Source organism: Pleurodeles waltl, chromosome 7 (genome assembly GCF_031143425.1).
Source record: "Pleurodeles waltl isolate 20211129_DDA chromosome 7, aPleWal1.hap1.20221129, whole genome shotgun sequence".
Classification (NCBI taxonomy): Eukaryota; Metazoa; Chordata; class Amphibia; order Caudata; family Salamandridae; genus Pleurodeles; species Pleurodeles waltl.
The window spans coordinates 1,371,417,873-1,371,438,367 of NC_090446.1; the positions used below are offsets into that span (position 1 = coordinate 1,371,417,873).

A 20,495-nucleotide genomic window follows, 5' to 3' on the forward strand; every position below is an offset into this window, starting at 1 on the left:
GCCTGCCCTCAGTGGGTATGACACCCACCTGAGAGACTGTGACCTTGCACTACCCAAGATCAAGAGCACTGGACATGATGCCCCATCTAGAACCAGTAGGTAAGACACTTACCGACCCCTGCCTCCCCACGATCAAGAGCACAGGGCACGATGCCCCCTCCAGAACCAGTGGGTAAGACACCCATCGATCACAGCCTCCCCAGGATCAAGAGGACAGGGCACGATGCCCCCTCCAGAACCAGTGGGTAATACACCCACCAACCCCAGCCTCCCCAGGATCAAGAGCACAGGGCATGTTGCCCCCCCAGAGAATGTGGGCAGATCATCCACTAGAGAGACTGTGGCCTTGCACTCTCCAGGACCAGGCACAGGGCATGTTGCCCCCTCCAGAACCAGTGGTCTTGTTCCATCTGCCGGCTGAGGTGCCCCCTGTATCCCATCCCTCTGAGGTGCCTGCCTATTTTCCAACTGATGCCCCTGCAGTGTCCTCTCCGTGTTCGTGCAGGTGACTAGTATGGCCTTGGACTTTGGCCTGTGGCCCACGCACACTGAGGACTGAGCAGTGTCCCTTGAACTGTACATTTGTATATAGCAGTTACATTACATATTTCTTATTTCTACTGTGTTGATCTTAATACACTCACTTTGGATAAATTTATGTTGTCCTTGCATTTTTCATCCGGGGTACGAGGTACAAATGTCTTGGTAATGCAGCGGATTGTGTGTATGGTGTTGGGGGCAGGGGGGTGTGTGTTGTGTATGTGTGTCACTGTCTTTTTCCTCTCCCCTCCCTTGTGTGCCAGGCGGTTGTACTCACCGTCGTCTTCGCCGTCATTGGTGTTTGTGGTAGTGCAGCACGTAGAAGAGCATTGGGAAGACATTCAGCTCAGGCTCCATGGCGGCATGGTTGTTCCCTGTGTCTCCAATGGTGAGTCCTTTAACTTCTGACCTCTGTTTCCACCAGGCTTTTGATGTCATTGGTACCCCCCCCCGGAAAAGGTGGCGGTTTCCTGTGTCTTAATATGGTGGGCGGAACTTTTACTTCTGCCTGGCTGTAGGCGGCTACCGCTGTGGTGGCTGTTGTTTTCGCCTTGCGGTCGGTGTGGTAAAGTGGCTGTCTATCTGAGTTCTCACCGCTGTGGTCATAATTTGGCAGTACTTACCACCAGCCTGTTGGCGGTGTTACTGCCACTTAATCACCGACCGCCAGGGTTGTAATGACGGCCTATGTATTGCCTTGCTACCTATTCAAAAGTTGTAGAAACTGCGGCAAGACGTTGCTATCAGAAAAGGCTACTTTTATTTGGTAATGCTCTTTCTGGTAGTGACTCTATCTAGTTGCAGATTCTAAATACAGTATTAGTGCCCATTAAGACCTCTGTGTATTCTGGTACTAGAAGCCTTTTAAGTGATACCAGTTCAGTATTCCGGTATTGGTTCCCAGCGAACTCCCATGGTGTTCTGTTACTTGCAGCCTTTAAAGTTGCAATTTTCTTTTTTTTGATTTTGCACTTTGTAGTTTTGCATTATAGAGGGGACTCATACAAGGGGCTACAAATGTTGCAAGGCAGTTGGAAATTAACTGTGACATGATCTGACCAACCCAGTAGGTGCTGATGAACATTACTCAGTTTAATGTGCACTTTCTCATGGGTGGGAGTGGTTTTTGCCTGAAGTGCAGACCTTACAATGCTCTTTATAAACTGTAATGTATGTGGTCCAGGTCAACATAAACCAGCAATTGAAATCTCCTTCTAGAAGTCTTTTACCATAAGTGGAAACAACCAATTGAGAGGTTCTGATGTTTATCTTGTATATATGTTGACCATTGTGTGGAGCAACACATTATAGATCACTATGATGTAATTGGCTGCAGGAAAGATACCAGGAGTTTATTTAAAGTGTGGTCGTAGGTCACATTATGGGGCATTGCATAAATAGTGTTTAAGATTAGATTTTCATGTTATTGCTACTCTACGTATCCTGTAAACAAGATACTTAGGGCCTAATTTAGAGTTTGGTGGATGTGTTACTCTGTAACAAAGGTGGCAGATATCCTGACTGTCTTATTACAAGTGTGTTTTATACTATTTCACTTGTAATAAGGCACACAGGATATCTGCTATGTTTGTAACATAGTAACCTATCCACCATACTCCAAATCAGGCACTTAGGGGGTCATTCCTACCCTGGCGGTCCGAGACCGCCAGGGTAGGGGACGGAGGAAGCACCGCCAACAGGCTGGCGGTGTTTCCGGGGCTACCGCAGGTCAGAAAAGGGAAGCCGGCGGTTTCCCGCCGGTTTCCCGCCGGTTTCCCGCTGCCCCTGTGAATCCTCCACGGCGGCGCTGCAAGCAGTGCCGCCATGGGGATTCCGACCCCTTCCCGCCAGCCTGGTTCTGGCGGTTTTCACCGCCAGAACCAGGCTGGCGGGAACGGGTGTCGTGGGGCCCCCTAACAGGGCCCCACATTGATTTTCAGTGTCTGCTTGGCAGACACTGAAAATCGCAACGGGTGCAACTGCACCCGACGCACACCAGCAACTCCGCCGGCTCCATTCGGAGCCGGCATCCTCGTTGCTGGTGCTTTCCCGCTGGGCGGGCGGCCGGCCTTTTGGCGGTCGCCCGCCAGCTCAGCGGGAAAGCCAGAATGACCACCGCGGTCTTTTGACCGCGGTGCGGTCTTCTGGCAGGGGAACTTTGGCGGGCGGCCTCCGCCACCCGCCAAAGTTGGAATGACCCCCTTAATCTGTACGAAGAGAGTCTGCTTCTCTGGGTGGGGATAAGGCATATTCCAGTTGCGAAAAAAGAAGAAAATTCCCACAGGGAACAAAAGACTGTTCAATACACAATCATTCTAGCATAATATAGGGCCCTTCCTGATTACCCAAATGAGTTGGAAAAATAAGTGGACTCCATTAAGTTATCTGCTTATTGGAGAATTGTGAAGCAAAAGACAATGTGTATATAAGCATATGGATCTGTGATGATTTGTTAGCTGGTGTCTGTTTGACTTGTGTTAGATGCAGATTTGAAAAGTATATGTCGCAAGTATATTCTATTGTCGTGAAGAAGGTGGTGGAAGGACTTTGAAAGACCACCAAAACGCGTCGATGCAGATTGGATTGCTGGATCCATATGAACGGGCCTAAAATTGAATAGGGACTGTGTGCATAAATCGATTGGCCTGTATATACTAAAATTGGGACAGCTCACATACAATAGACCACAGTGGATGTCTTTGGTTTTGTCTCCCTCATGTCTGATTCTGTCTTTTATATGTGATGTTTTTAATTAATTCTTTTTGTACTAATCTTTGTTGGCTTTTTAAGGGTGGTTTTAATTTGTTATTTTATGGGATTGTGTTATTAAATCATTTTTCAACAGATTCCTTTATTTGAGATTGATCATTGGAGTGATAGAGTCGTTGAGATTGTGTGTTGAACAGTCTTTCGTTCCCTCTGGGGAGTTTCTTCTTTTTTTCACTGTTACGGTGCCCTTTCCCCTTGGGGTGATAGGTATAGGAGGGCCCTCTCTCCTTTTTGTGGATATTCCAGTTGCGAAGCAGGATAATTCTAACCTCAGTGTCCTTAATAAAACTTAAATTTTACCTCACAATAGCTTCAGAACCTGAGGTGTAGACTATGCATGTTCAAAGTTCACTTATCATCAGAATTAATATTGTTATCCCTAGTACCAGTTTGGAATGACATTTTTTTAAGCTGGATACCGATGACCAATCTACTGCTTTCATTATGTCTTGTAGCCCACTTCCTATGCCAAAAGCTTTAGAATACATGGGTCCTCCTGGGACATGAGCCCATAAAGGTGAAACATCCACTACCCATTACAGCATAATTTATCGTCCCCCTAGCTATTATGGGAGAAGAGACAGTCTTAACAGACTTTGTAATGGCAATTAGCAATAGGTTCACTGCTGAAGGACAAATATGCTTAGACATCTCCTCATACTCTGGTGTGCATCTGACCTTGCATGGTATAGGGGCATCTTGGAAAGCAAGCTGCAAGGTGGACCCAATGTTGGATTTCAGTCTTCTAGCGATAGTGAACGTTACCTCATTCGGAGTTGAAAACCTTACATGAGTTATCCACTGGACATCCAAGACCCTGGCGTAAGAGCACAATCATTTTACACAAAATATTTTTTCGTGAAAAGGATTAATTCTGTGACCATGACATAAAGAAACTCAACATTACATTGATGTCCCAAAGGCTAGAATGTTTAGGTTCTAGGGGAAAGGACAGCCTAATACCCTACACAAGTTTTCATTTCATGGGATGTTCACCCACCAGTAAGTCATTTACTGACAGATGCAGCACTGAGATGGTAGATATCAAAGTATTAACCATCTTATAATCTTTCCCTGTCCATTCCAACTCCTAGAGAAAGTTCAGGATGGGGACCAGCTGTGCCCTAATGGGATTCAAATAATTTGCTACACACAAAAATGGCTACCTTTGTGAAACTAAGTGGTACTACTTGACCATACTCTCAGGCATCATCTAATTAATAAACAAAGCATTTTAGCTTGAAATGCATAGGAATGACCAGCAAACACTGTAAATCTCCAGTCTGTGAACTTCATAGACCTGTCCGTGACTAACTAGTGTGGGAACCTTGTGCATCTGTTAGAATCATCTGAAACTAGGGGAGAGTGATTGGAGAATCCCAAGAAGGTTCCAAAGAGCCAAAAATCACACTTAAATGTGTGTTACCAAAAGTATCTCCACTGACTGGTTCCAAACCAGCCTGAAAATCATAGCAAATGGCAGAAAGGCTAGGTTTGCCCATTTTGATTAGTACTGCGGGAAGGGATGCACTGCGTCTGTTCCAGATCTGATCGCCTGCTAAAGTAGTGGGAAAGTTAGTGGATCAGCGATGGGCAACTGGTAAATGAATGATGCAGGCTCTGTGCAGGGTCGTGGATGAACAAGACTTGGCTGCTGCTGTATCCAAGAAAGCCCCTCACCCTTTTATACTGCCACCAAGTTTTTAACCACAGCCTTTTGATAAAAATAATGTTCCAAATCTCTTTGGATCATCCCAGACAATGGCCCTAGTTATGACATTGGTGGTCTTTACCGAAGACCGCCATGGTGACGGCCGCCAACAGAATGCCCCCGAAGGTGGCAATCCAACCCCCACATTATGAAACACAAACACAAAACCGACAGAAACCAGCCAGAACAACAATCCCACCAGACCCAATGGAGGCGAAAAACTGTCAGACCCAACACCCACCCCGATACGCCAGCAACACACCTCCCTCCAAATTATGGATCACGAATCACCACAGCAGACACTCAACGACGGTCATCCATTGGCGGTGCGGACCGCCGCAGTAGATTTGGCCACTCCACAACAACAGAAGGCAACATTGGCCAGATTGAAAAACTCACATGTGATATATATATATATATATATATATATATATATATATATACACACACACTGTAGACCCCCACCAAAAGCACTATAAAACACCCACACAATCCACAGTTCTTTGCAAACACGATTATACTGCTACACCTTGCCAGCCCAAACATTTACAGAACTGCACACACAAACCACTACCACCTACACACCAGTCACGCATCACACACCACACACCACACACCATACCTCAACACTTAACACCCTCTGCACAACACCCACTGCACAATAGGCATGTCCCCACAGAAGAACCCCAGTTTCACCGATGCGGAGTTGCGGGTGATGTTAGCAGAAATCGTGAGGGCAGAGCCACAGCTGTTTGGTGCACAGGTCCAGCAGAAATCCATTGCCAGGAAGATGGAGCTATGACGGAGGATCGTGGACAAGGTGAACTCTGTGGGAAGCTATCCACGCACAAGGGATTACCTAAGAAAAAGGTAGAATGACCTACAGGGGAAGGTGCTTTCAGCGGCCTCCAGGCACCACGTCGCCATCATGAAGACTGCCGGTGGACTCCCACCTCCTCCCCCACAGTTGACAGCAAGGGAGGAGAAACTTTTGGCTATCCTGTATCCAGAGGGCCTCACTGGAATCACTGAAGGGATGGATACTGGTAAGTCACCATTACTACCCTAACACCACCAATAGCTGCCAGGCATTTCACCCCCTCACCCGCTACACCTCACTCCATCGCATCCAGAGAACCACCCCCATAACCACCCTAATCTGTGTACCCCTGCATGCCTTACCTACTGCAAGCACACCCCTCACGGCACTGCATGCACAAACAACAGTAATACATGGGCAGCATGTAGCACTATCAATCCCACAATCCATCACCATACACTAACCAAAGGTGGAAAGACAACACCCATCCAAAAGGGAAAGCCAGAAATGCTAAATATGTAACTTAAAAGGACTGTAACAAATCTTTTACACGACCACAGGTACCCCAGCCAATGTGAGCGGCCAGCACGTGAACCACGGCACCCAGGCCTCCTCCAGAAGAAGCCCTCAGTGATGACAGCAAACCTGGACTTCGTGATCTGGATGATCTCCCTGGCCCATCTGGGACCACTGGTCAGTCTGGTTCCACAGCCAACACCCATTCCACCTCAGCCCCCCCCGAATCCAACACCACAGCAGCCACCCAAGGTCGACAAACCTCTGTCACCAAGACACGTCGATCAACAGTGTGCCCACCTGTACAGGGACCTGAGTCTACACCGCCCAGGCAAGACAATGAAGGTCCTGGTGTCAGTGGGAGTGGGCACACAGTTCAGGAGACACAGGGGGCCAGGGCCAGTGGGAGGGTAGCTGTGTGCCAAGGGGAGGCCCAACCCAGGGAACCGACTGCCCAGGAGGCACTCACACATGTCCTGGGATCTTACCAGAAATCCCAGGACAGGATGGGCCAGGTGATAACCATCTTGCATGGAGAACACCACCAGGAAGTCATGCAGCAGTTGCAGGGCTTAAATGCCAACATGGCCTCCATTGCCGGGGTGTTTGATGACTTGGCCAACATAATGCGTGAGTATGCAACACACCAGCAGGCCCCTTCCACTAGCCAGTGTACTCACCAGCCTTCAACATCTGCTGCAGCTAGTGTACAGGAGGACCTGTCCCAAGACTCACAGGCCACCAGCACCCCTCCCTCTGCAGCAGAAGAACCACTCCACAAACGTTCCCTGTGACCCAGACAGACACCAGGGACTGTATCCAAGACCCAATCCACCACCAGGAGATTAGCCCCCCCCCGAATGCCTCCCTTGTGTGCCACTGAGAAACCCTGTTCACTTGTTCACCATTGCTACTTTCCCTATGGCCCCATGGATACTGGACCTGTGCAACAAACCAACTGGGCCACTACACTGACAATTTCATCCACCATCACCCCACTCTATTGCTCTATCTGTTCTATTTTGTCACTTCAATAAATACCCTTGAACACAACTGAACTGTTTTGTGCTTTATTTACAACAATATGGATGTCTTGACCTGCATTATCCTGTGCAAATGTCCTGTAAAGTGTGAATCCATCCACCAAATGTGTGAAAGCAGTCTGTAGTCATCACATTAGTTCACAGTTGTGGCCACACCAACGTCTGCAAAAAGGGAAACCATTAGTGACAGTAAATTGAGAAGTAAAGGAAGCAGAGCGACGTGAGCCCCTGTAACATAACAGCCTACATTCAGCTGGTCACTTCTACTCTGTAATTTGCACAGCAATTGACTCCTAACACCATCAGTGAGGCCCTCACACAAGATGCCACAGTATTAGCTATGCCATGCTGTCAGCATGCCAATCCCTCCTCTGGACCACCTAGTCTGGCCCACACTGTCAGGGAAATTTAAGTCACAGAGCAGTTGTGTGAGCACATTGTCAGTCACATGACATTCCTAGCAACATGTGCTAAGTACTTATGGGATGAGGACACAGTTTGATGTGGGAATGTATCTGAGAAAGCTGAACTACTGACACATTGCTTGGGCAGAATAAGCCTGTTCACTATCACCATAACACTGCTACAACTGACCACAGATGGAACAGTGTCAGGTCACATAATGCACACATTTGTGCTTGGCACAACTCTGCAGCCACACAGCACATAACTGTAATGGAGGTATCAACAGAACTTCTGTCTAACCTGAGTGTCATTGGAAGTACTGCTGTATCAGATGTGTCCTGTGGTTCACATCCTCCTCCTCCTCACTGTCTTCAGTGTCTGCTGCTGCCACAGGTGCATTGTCTCATCCCTCCTCCTGCCGGAATGGCACATGTCATCTGAGGGCCAAATTGTGCAGCATGCAGCAAGCCACCACTATCTGGCAGACTTCCCAGGGGCATAGATTAAGGATCCACCAGTTAAATGGAGGCACTGAAACCTGGCTTTCAGTAGCCCAAAAGTACTTTTAATTATCTTTCTGGTACGCCCATGTGCTTCATTGTACCAATATTCTGCCCCTGTCCTTGGATTCCTCACTGTGGTCAACAGCAAGGACAGGTTTGGGTAGCCTGGGTCACCTGGAAGTAGTGAGAGACACACATTACTCATGTACAATGGCACAGAGTACAACTTCAGGGGGCTTACAGTGACATAAACTGTGTGAAAACTCAAGCTCACCTGTGATCCACACTCTCTCTCTCTGTAGTCGTGCCAGCACCTGTGTGATGCTGCTGTTCCTCAATACATAGGCATCATGCACAGAGCCAGAAAACTTGGCAGTAATGTGGGAGATGTATTGATCTGCAAGGCACACCATTTGGACATTGATTGAGGGGTAACTCTTCCTATTCCTGTAGACCTGCTCATTTGTCCTGGGAGGGACCAAGGCAATATGGGTCCCATCAATGGCTCAAATCACATGTTGTATGTGTCCCATGGTGTAAAATGCAGCCTTCACAGTGGGCAAATATTCACTCTGGGGGAATGAGATAAAGTTGCTCATGTTTTTCAGCATGGCAGCTAAAACTCTGTTAAGCACATTTGAAAACATTGGCTGTGACATTCCTGCAGCCAAGCGCACAGTCAGCTGGAAAGAACCACTTGCCAGGAAGTTTAGCACTGACAGTAGCTGTACTGCAGGGGGCATTGCTGTAGTGCTACGGATAGCAGGAATCAGATCTGGCTCCAATTGCTGACACAATTCAGTAATTGTGGCCCTGTCCAGACGATAGGTCATTATGATGTGCCATTCCTCCAGTGTAGCCAAGTCCACTAGGGGTCTGTACACAGGTGCTTGCCTCCTCCTCTGCAGTGGTTGGTAACTACGTAAATCAAACATGAGATGTGTGTGAATGCAGGAAGGATGGACACAGTACACAGAGCAGTCACATCCAATATACTTAAACAATGATTGTAATCTGCACCGGTGTCCTCTGCATGCAAACGGATTTCCTCAAAAATAGCAATACTTTTCATTGGGCATTGTGTCTCACAGATGTAGTCTCAGTCGTGTGCTGTGATTAGTACCATCTCATTTTAAATGTTCTGTCTACTCATCTGCAAGCAGGGCAATGATATGAGATTTCTTTTGAGTGCCAGAGTCTGGAAGCAAACCAAAGTATGTAGACTGGAATTGCCTTGGTGTCTACCATCGGTACCTATGACGCACATTGAATAGCCGCTATGAGTACCAGCATTTCGAATTGACAACCGCCTGTCCTGTATGCAGGGACAGGTGGAAGTGACCTCACTCCACTGGCGGAAGGTGTCATGGTGGAAGGCGGTCTACACCGCCGTGCAACTCCTCATTGGTTAACATGGAAGTCTGTGGAGCACAGGAATCAATGATGATCATCCCCGGCGGCAACAGTGTTTATTGCCGCGGACGTGACCACCATTTCTTCTATCCCCCTTCACTTGATTCTTGACTCTCAACACATCCACACCTCCACAGTGTGTGCTGCTGTGTCTTGTGTCTGGAGCCCGCGATGGCCCGTTCTACAGGGAATAGGGCCCCAGCCTTCACATCAGAGGAACTGGAGAAGCTTGTGTGGGAAGTTGTATGGGCCTCCAGATCAACAGGTGAGCCCCTTTTGGGTACTTTGTATGCAACATGGCTGTATGTAGATGTATGTGTATGCTGGCAGTGTGTTATTTGGGGATTGTAACTTTTTGCTGCATGCAATGTGTATGCAGAGGAACGAGTAATGTGTGAGGTTAATGTGGCATCCATGCAATATGTGAGCCACTGCTGCAACAGAATGGAATGTAGAGTTCATGGTGACCTTTCATCTGTGTTCCCTATGCAGGCTAGTGCCCATCAGAAGAAAGGGTTATGGCATGCCATCGGAAAGGACATGCAGACCCTGGGGGTATATATCCAGCGGAGCACCCATTGCAGAAAGAGGTGGGAGGACCTGCGACACTGGGCCTGGAAGACCGCGGAGGCCCAGCCGAGGATGTCCTCCCAACAAGGGAGGGGTGCCCATCGGACCCTGACCCCAATAATGGCCCGCAAACTGGTGGTGGCCAATCTTGAGTTGGATGGGCGCTTGAGGGCAGCACAGCAGCCACATGGGGGTGAATACAGACTGTTTGGAATTCTTTCTTGATGGCTGCCATGTTGTTTGGGTGCAAGGTTCTAGTCAGAGGATGGTCCAATCGTTTAGCTAATCTTGTAGAGTCCTGCTTAGCAATGAAGAGTGGTGTGTACATTTGGTATTGACAGGTAGCTGGCATACCATGGCAGACATGGCTTTGTGAGTTCCAGTAGGTGTGCAGATGGTAGTGTTTGCGGCAATTTCTGCTGTAGTTCCCAGGAATTGCGGTTGTCACTGCATAGTATGAATTAGCTGTGAGTCATTATGATGTTAATGAAATATGTGATGTTATTGCTGTTGTTGACCCCGTGCTCCCTTTCTTTCTCTCCCACCTTCCTTCCTTTTCTTCTCCTGTCCTTGTGTGCATTAGCATCATCTGGCGAAGGAGCAGGAGCACCGGTGAGTGGGGGAGCTGCAGCCCACAGGACCCAGGATGTAGAGTCCACCAATGCCGAGGGGACCAATGGGTTGGAGGGCGAGGTGAGCACCACGGGGGAGACAGGAGCTGATACCACTGACTCTGATTCCTCCTCCGATGGAAGCTCCCTAGTGTTGGCCAACCCATATGGGACCACCCCAGCTACGTCATCTTCCGCCATCCCCGTACCAGCATTGCCCTCCCAGTAGCCCCCCACCCAGTTGCCTGTGCCTGCTCACCCAGCAGGGTGGGCATCTCCTTTGCCCCAGGCACCTCAGGCCCTGCCCCAATCAACCTTGCTGCCCTCAGTGAGGAGGCTATTGACCTCCTGAGATCCATCTCTGTAGGGCAGTCAACCATAATGAATGCCATCCAGGGGCTGGCATCCCAGATTCAGCAATTCAGTGCCTACCTGGAGGGCATTCACGGTGGCTTGGCTGCCCTATGGAGATCGTTTCAGGCATTGTGTCCCTGGTTCTTCCCGTCCCCCTCTGACTACTTATTCCCAGTCCCAAAACCTTGCTCCCCCACCCATGCCAAGCAAACAATCAGACCAGCATGCACCCAAGACAACAAACATGACTCCCAAAGACAAGCACAGGTACCACAGATCACACCACGAGCAGACACACAGCCAACACACAGAAGCACACACAACAACAGCCACTGCCTCCACTGTCTCCCCATCATCCCTCACAGTCACATCAGCACTCACACCTGCCAGCACTGCATCATCAGTCCCAGATCCTGCCACCTGTACAGCCTGGCCCACAGTCACCATAAAAGCAGACGTGCAGACTATCACCCCATTCACCACATGCGCAGTCACCACCACCAGCATCACAATCACATGCAGCACACCCACCTCACATTCAGACACCACCACAACATATATGCACACAACCTGTTTGTCTTATCCCACCCTGTCTGCCCCCCCTCCAAAAACACATAAATGCTCCCACTCAGACACTTAACAGCCATCCACCTCACACACGCACACCTACTCCTTCTACAACCACTCCCTCTACCTCCACTCCCAAACCTGCTCCCACAACCCGCCCTCTTGGACCAAAGAAACATTTATTTTTCCGCCTTGACCTCTTCCCTCCCCCCCATCCTGCCCATAAAAGAAAGGTCCTGCTCACCTAGCCCAGTACCTCTAGCTCCTAGTCCTCTCAGGTCCCTCCTCCTGCAGCAAAATCTAGCAGTAAGAGGCACAAGACTGCCACTCCGACCCCCCGCTCTAAGCCCACTCCTCTGGCCCTAAACAAAAGAGCAAGGACCAGCCCCCTCTCAAATCCAAGTCAAAGGACACCCTCCCAAGAACACCTCCCTCCCCAGCTCCTGAGGCGTCTGCCTTCCATCATAATGCCCCTGCCTAGTGGAGTCACTTGGGCTGTCGGGAGTCAAGTTGGGTCTTGTAAGTTGCCCTGTGGTTTTTCTGCACATTGGACTGGCCAATGGTCCTTTGTGTATATAATTGTCATAACTTTAATGTGGTCGCTAATCCCACCGGAATACAGTGATTGGACCAAAGGTATGTGTCCTGGCTTTCTTTACTTCTGGCTTATGTTGTTGTTGGTTTTCTGAGCAGATTGTTCTCGGTGTGTGGTATGTGTGTATGGTGTGTATTGTGCGTGTGGGTGTGTCACTCACCCCTCCCTCCCTTGTGTGCTAGGCAGCTATACTCACTGTTGTCATCCGCATTGTTGCTCCTGGATTGCCATCGGGTGGTACAGCATCAGCAGGGCCTCCAGTTTGGGTTCCATGGCGGCCGCGGACTCCTCTGTGTCCCTGGAGGTGTCTGTCTCCTTTATAAGATTTGTTTCCACCAGGCTTTTTGTGGCGTGTGTCCCGCCCCGGAAATCCTGGCGGTCTGACATGTCATAATATGGTGGTCGGGTAATGGTGTTCCTCCAGCCTGAAGATGAGAACCGCCATGCTCCGTGGCTGGACCGCACTGGCGGTTCAGGGGGTACTTTGGCTGTGTATGGGAGGGATCACCTCCATGTTCATAATTTGGCGGTCTTCACCGCCAGCCTGGCGACGGTACTACCACCATCGCACTATTCTGATTTTTATGATGAAAGTCCTTTATTCCTTAGTTTTATATCAGGGAAGTACATGACCTGATCCAATAGAATACATTCGACAACTGAATTGGAAGCCAATAACAATTTCCATAGTTGAGAGAAACAGCCAACACGTGTTTCGTCACCCTTGACTTTTTCAAGGCTTAAACAATGTAGGAGTGAAGTTTATATTGAAAAACTTCAAATAGTTTCGAAGATGTACGATCAATAAACAACGAGGTTAAGGCATAGGTCATGTGGAGAACCAGAGACCATAGTAAGTCTCTTATTGTCCTCCCGACTGATATGTAAACGAACGGCGTCGCATCAAAGACGGTACTACCACCATCGCCTGCATGGCGGTCAGCTGACTGCCAATATCATAATGAGGGCCAATGTCTCTTTGGCTTCATTGTTCTATTTGGGACCTTGATTTGATTTGTACAACAGTTGGTGAAGTAGCCCCTACCTTGACTGACCACTGCAAAAATCTTCGGGCCAAAAAGCCTCCTCATGGAAGCGAAAATTTAAAATGGTAAATACTATTAACAAATGATTTCATAAAAATGAAAACACAAAAATAATAAAAAAATTAATTTCAAAATACTGAACCTGTGACTCACAGCACATGAGCTGTAAAGCCACATCAAGGCACAAACCACTTTATAGGCCATTCACATGCCTTTTATGCACCACACACACAAATCCATTCACACCCCACAGCTGCAGGACAACACTTACATCAACAAATGGCACTATTTGACAGTTGTTTCTATTTCATACACCCACAGGACTGGCACACTAATCACACCACCAGTCACCCAGACATCAGCCAACTTACATATGCACCACAAGCATGTCTTGTACACACGCACACTGGCAGCCATCTGCCAATACACCCACGCACCACCAATCAACCACAACTACACCCACACACCACCAGTCAACTGCCACAACACACACACTGTCAGTGAACCACCTCTACACACACACACACACCACACAGAGCCAATTGTCACTACACACACCGCCAGTTAGCCGCCACTACATACACTGTCACCCAGCTACCAGTATGCACAAACTCGCACACACACACACATTTCCAGCCAACTGCCACTTAGACATCATTATGAAGCTCAATGCAACTTTCATTTTTAAAACACTCCCACAATGAACAGATTATCACAAGTTAGTGATAGTGGATATTCCCCATTCACTATGGCCAACATTCAGGTTAAGCCCCACTAGTAGACCAAGTCTCAGGAGTCCAAGCCCCACTAGTAGACCAAGTCTCAGGAGTCCACTCTGACTGTGTATTAAAGTCAAAAGTGTTCCAGTGCCAAAGCGCTATCCGGCAAGCAAGTCTAAATCAGTCTTACCCGCACCAGTAGGATTGGAGTGACTGGAGTTTCTGAGCGTGCCTCCTCTATGGGTGCTTGAGCTGCATCAGCCATCTCTGGTAAGTCTTTTACACGCAGTTCAGGTGGGCTGTGATCGTCTGTCCTTGAATTCCTCATATGTGGCCCAGCAACAGCAGCAGCCGGGGGGTTCTCAATGAAGATGAATGAAAAAATTAAAATGTATTTTGACACACTTATATCAGCATTATAATGGAAAACATCAGTTTCAGTACAGATGGGAAACACCAGGTGACCCTGTGGAGACTTAGGTTGTGGCATTACCTATTTTAGCCACAACATGTGTTTTTAAAGATACTGGACAGTTGTGACCAAATAGTCATGCGTACAAGGTGTGCCAAAGCAAAAGAGACTACTTTGCTACTACGATCCTACTTCGAATAAGGTAACAGTCATTATTAAATGTGTATAACGATTTTCTGTAAAAAGAAAACATATACCCAAGCCTTCTCAGATATTGCACCAAGAATCTGGAACTTCCTACCCCTTGAAATCAGAATAAACCCCTCAACTGTTTCGTTCAAGAAAGAAGTTAAAGTGATACTGATGAACACATTTCTGCTTTAGAACTAACAAACTATACTTCCGGACACAATGCGTCCAAAAATCTGCACTCGTGTAAATTGTTTTGCATGTCGCGTTCTTATTATTGTTCTTTTTTGTATTGCTTTGGACCCTGAGGTGGTCTCTTTGAGTATTCTGTCACATTGTGTTCCATCTTGATGATGAGGTTGGTTATTCCACCTGTCTGCTCATCATTTGTAAAGCTTTCTGATACCCCCAAGGGTCATGTTAGCACTATCTAAAACTTTATAAATAAAAATAAATAAAAAGCTGCAACGGGCATTACAAATTTAAAGAAGTCAAAAATGCATCTAACAGTACATTTCATCTGAAAAACAATTAAACAGACATCCCTAATGATGGATCTTAAACAGTAAAGCATAAAGTATGTAACGTTCAATTGTCAGCTAAAAAAAGATGTAAAAGCTTGGATGAGTGGCGCAAAGCTTGGGTTATTGAGTTCGTCAGTGCATCATAAATGGATATTGCCGGTGGTAATTGTGAAAAAGAATTATATTTGTATCAGCGTATGCACTGATTAACACCAGCTAAACTGTATTGTTGTTATTGAATGTCAGCCTTTACCATTCACTCACAAAATAGTGATGAGATAGACCAACACTAAATGCAGAGAAATAAGGGAGGATTGATACGATATTCCACATTTCCTTTTATGGATGTTTAAAGCTTGTTATTTTCTTTGAGCTGTCAGTTTAAAATGTATGTGCCTTTTCATCATTCCATACTCGCTTCTTTTCCTTCATCATTTTCTTCAGCCTTTCATCTTTGTATTTTTAGCTCTAGCATACACCATGACATTCTCTCTCTTTCTCTTTCTTTCTCTCTCTCTCTCTGTCTCGCATTCTCTATAGATATTCAAAGTCTTCACCCTCAAAAAGTCTGCTACATAATTGTTTGTCTCTAGTGCATTGTTTCACCTAATCCTGAGCTCGTTTGTTTGTGGGTAGTAAAAGTCAGAACAATAATTAAAGATACCTTTAAATTCTGAACTTAACTTGTCGCAAGGTGATTCAAAGGAAGGTCAAATGTCAGGCTGCTTTATTCTTTTAATGGTGTTTAATTTTCTTTCTCTGACTGCAAAGTGAGAAGAGTTTTTTAAGTGAATAATGTGACAATGTAGAATGTTGTTTTTTGCAATACTCAGCCAAATGTAAATACCTGTAAATGAACTGTATGCAACCAGCAGTAAGGAAAGCAAAAATGAAGCACATTTTTTTTTAATTCTGGAGTGTTCTGGAAACAGACATTTTAATGCAAAACAAATCAAGGTACTTGCTTGTGATGCAGAAATTATAAATATACACCCAAAAACTGTATGTACTGGCCATTTCAATGGAAAATGTGCTGTCTGTAAATGACAATGCATTACCACACCATATGAGGCTTTAGTTACATTCAAATATTGTCCCGCCTAAAATCCATTAAAAGGAGGTGGGTCGTGAAAGTTTGTAGTTCTAAAAACTTTAGGTACCACTGCTCTAGTGCCTTATGCTTTGCCTATTTGGTCATACAATGTGGAGAATAGCTTTTAGAAGCTTGCATACCTTCTAACTTTTCAGCTCCTTTCTTCTCCTTTTTTTAGGGACCGCATGAGAACCTCCATCAATGTGGTGGGCGACTCCTTTGGGGCCGGGATTATCTACCACCTTTCAAAGGCTGAACTTGCTGCCATTGATGCCAAGCATGAAGCCTCCAGGGATGGAGTAAAACTGCATCTGATGAACCTTAGGGAATCCCTGAAACTCCCAAGAGAGGGGATGAGCACTCCACCATTCTCTGGATACACCTCGTTGCCAACATATGAGTATGAGGTAGCGTTACAACATCCATTATTTCAGCAATAAGCGTTTAATAGTACCAGGAATCACAGATAAAGGTTTCTGGTCTCAATGTTAAGTTGTGGTAAAAAAATAAACAAAACAATTCTGTCTTGCAGGTCCCCGAGAAGCGAGACTCCCTGTTTGGACATGAGGGGCATGAGGAGGAGCCTTGGTCCACCACAAGGAACAACAATGAAAAGAAAATGGAGGACTAGGAATGCACTTGTACTGTGGTTTGCTTCATCTTTTGTGACCTTCAATGAGTGCTTCAGAAACTTCTTGTTGGCTGTGGGATATGATGGGCAAGTGTAACTCTATATTTCTGGTTTCTTCAATTCAGAGACTTGCATAATTTTATCTCTTCAGAATACTGTTGCTGGAGATGGCCATGTGAAGTGCCAGATATATCTAAAAAAGTAGTGTTGATGGAGGTGTGTACAAGCTTGTTCTAGTACTGCCTCATAATGTTCTGCATTGTTTTCGAGCAAGAGCAAATGTTATTGTAGACATGATTGACATGATCGAGGTTCCCTCTGATTTGGTGATAAATTAATGTGGCCAAATGCACTTTCATGGTAGTATTGACCCTGGTTTTTCTGCTCACCACTCATAATTTGTTAGGATGCGTCAAACCACAGCCACTGGCTTACAAATGAACTTCACTGCAACTTTAAAAGTAAATAATGACTTGATGATTGAAGAACACAAACAGGCCTACAAGTGCAAGGATTTCCAAATATAATTTATCGGGATGAGACCTCACTGCAGAAGCTGCTTACGCTAACATCGGACATTTGGGCAAACTACGGCTTATCTGCATCTCCTTCAGGACTTCCTGTTCCATTGTATATATATTTTCTGCATGATGTAGCCACTCTCTTCAGTGCAGACCAAAAATGTAACCTGAGGTTCGAAATGTTTTCTTCCTGTTAATACTAATGTTTGTATATATGTTTCATGTCGCAATGCAGCAGTTTCCACGTGTTTTGTAAAAAGCAGGTGTTACTGTTTCCCAATTCAATAGCGATCAGGTTATCAACTGCAGAAGCATGAAAAGTTGAGTTGGCCGAGCCAGCATTCCACTTCAAGAATTGGAGACTTTAAAGATGTTGGTAGAAAGTGTTTAACTCACTAAACTCTCTTGCTGAATTACATGCAGGGTTCCCACTTTCAAAGGAACAAATATTTTCCTTTAGTTTTACAGCAAGCAGATTACAAATAAGTACTATGCAGTATGAACATCCAGTATAGGCATATAATCAATCCTCAATGAGATAGTAAAGCACAGGATTGAACAGCTGTTTCCATGTTTTATATTTCATTCAAAGTCTTCTACATCATAGGCTCATGCACCAATTTAAAATTATTTCTTCCCTTTACTTATGTTTGGGATCCATTACCAGATGCTCTTCTGAAAAGAACTTCAGTGCTGTGTACCCTCGACATAGTCAAACCAAGTTTTACCTCTAAGACCAATAACAAGCTTACAGGTACCACTTTATGGAAGCAATAACATGAAAACCAGTCACACTCTAGAAGTCAGGCTTGCCAGAGGTTTTCACGAGTCCTGGGATGAAAACTTAATGCACGCGCTCTAGATGCCTCTTTCACTTTTACAAGGTATCATAATTGCCTGTTTCTACGTATTTAAAGAAATGTACTCCAGGAACGAGAAATTATAGCATTGGGCCCATCTTGTTGTCTCCCTCGTTATGGCAGGGTTGCTTGCAATTAAAAATCTATAAATGCATGTTGCGGAAAGAGAGTGTGTTCTACAAAGCGAGGGCCAGGGACACAGTGCTCCCTCTGAACTTGCCTCACCATTGTGACGGCCCTACTACACGTTATCTTTTTAGTTTATCGGGTATTTGACTATGAAAGATCACACTACTAGGAATTCACTGGTTTGTCCAGCCCAGTTCTTTAAAATACTATAAAATGCCTCGTTCTAAAGAGGAACAATCGCTGAGCAGTTATAATTCTTGTGCTCTCTGAACAGATATAAATCTTATAGACTACCCTTGTCCTTAGTACATAGCTACATGTTCGCCCACGTCATTTTCCGAGCGCTGTATAAGCCAATGAAGGCTCTAAGCACTTTATAATGTGGTGTCACTTGAGGTTCCGCTAACTGCTCTATTAGGAGGCTTTCTCTTCCCATTACAGTAGTTGTTTAACATGTACAAGAAACTGATAGAAAGGAATTGCAAAGCAAGCTCGATTCCAGAAATCCTAAAAATAGTCTATCTCAAAGCTTACGTCCAACACACAACTTTATTGTAACACCAAATGGTCAGGATCTGTTTAACATTCATTTACTTGTGTAACATTTATGTAGATCCCGAAAAACTTTTGACAACACTATTTCAGGGTTTTAAACTATCATAAACATATACAATCACATGTAATCTTAACAATTCAAAACTCTTCTAGCGTGCAGTGTATCACTCCACTTGAGCCTGTGCTGTTAATTTTATTTGCACTTTATGTGCAGATCTGTACGTATGTATATATGTACCTATTGTTATTCTAAAGGGTGTGATTAGTTTGGGAGCAATAGAATACTGTATTTAGCAATAATGGTAACAAAGGAATTGTATCAGGGAAGAAATGGAATAATTCAGGGTTGAGTTTAACAGTATGGGAGGGAGAAGGGGATCCATGTCGCCAGGCCAGTTTCCAGAAGTGCAGGAAAGGTATTTATTGATGGTCAATGAAGTGCTTCTTAAAGTGGTAGGCCTGTACCTCTTCCACTTGACGCTCTTCTGGCTACATGTGAAAATATAGAAGAGAACAAATAAATGAACTAAAACTATTCATAAACAAAAACTTGAAATCCAAATAACAAACTTGTAGGAATTTTTGGTAGGGATGTGTTCTGACTTCCCTCTTTTTAATTCCATATTTTTCTCATGGTGCATTTTCTCCCTTCAAATTTTCTAATTGCATCTCTTGCACTTCTTTCATCTATGGTGTGCTGCCGCACAAAGTCAATGTGTTTCAACCTTTGGGTTCCAGGTTTCAGTTGCATTCTGTTTGCCCTCCTCACGTAGTTTAAAGTATTTAGTACTGTTTCTGTTTTTCTTCATTAATGATTTTGTTTTTAACCGTATAAAATATAGAATATCAAAATCATCTGTCTGTTTTTCATTTTTCGTTTTTATTTTTTGTTCTTTTCTTAATTTTGACTGAGTATAATTTTTCTCTTTCGTGTGTGATGCATTTGTTTTTCTTAGCTCTTTTTAGACCGTTTTTACTAAGGGGGTATTTTCACTAAAAGTTAAAATTGATTATAAGCCCCAGATTTCTGCATGTATTTTGTTTTTTTGGGTATTTTTCTGCTTTTTTTAGACCAGTTTGGCCAGTTTGATATCTGTGTGTTGCATCGCTTTGGTGAAGCCTCTGTTTTTGTCCTAAAGTTCTGTCACAGTGTGAGCTTACTGTCTGAAAGAATTCTTTACAGCTCTTAATTACAATTATCATCCCTATCCTATCTATCTCTATGCACCTCTTGCAACTAACTCAAGGTAACAATTCAGGCCCTCATTATGAACACGACAGTCGAAACCGCTGTGTTCATGCTGGTGACCAAACTACTGACCACCAGCGTCCCCAGATCCCTGCCTGCCGTATAAATAACATTCCTGTGGGCCAGCGGGCGGAAACATTGTTTCCGCCC

At 45.4% G+C, this 20,495-nt stretch overlaps 1 protein-coding gene across 2 annotated transcripts in view; it reads left to right on the top strand.

Annotated features, from left to right (window-relative positions):
- Nucleotides 1–19,951, top strand: part of LOC138246326 (excitatory amino acid transporter 2-like) — a 1,049,947-nt gene extending 1,029,996 nt beyond the window's left edge. For both annotated transcript variants that reach the window (XM_069200834.1, XM_069200835.1), the window contains exons 10-11: nt 16,579–16,807; nt 16,933–19,951. In XM_069200834.1, coding sequence (XP_069056935.1) covers nt 16,579–16,807; nt 16,933–17,031 — 328 coding nt within the window. In that variant the 3' untranslated portion in view covers nt 17,032–19,951. The remainder of the gene's footprint in view (nt 1–16,578; nt 16,808–16,932) is intronic.
- Nucleotides 19,952–20,495: the final 544 nt, after the last annotated feature.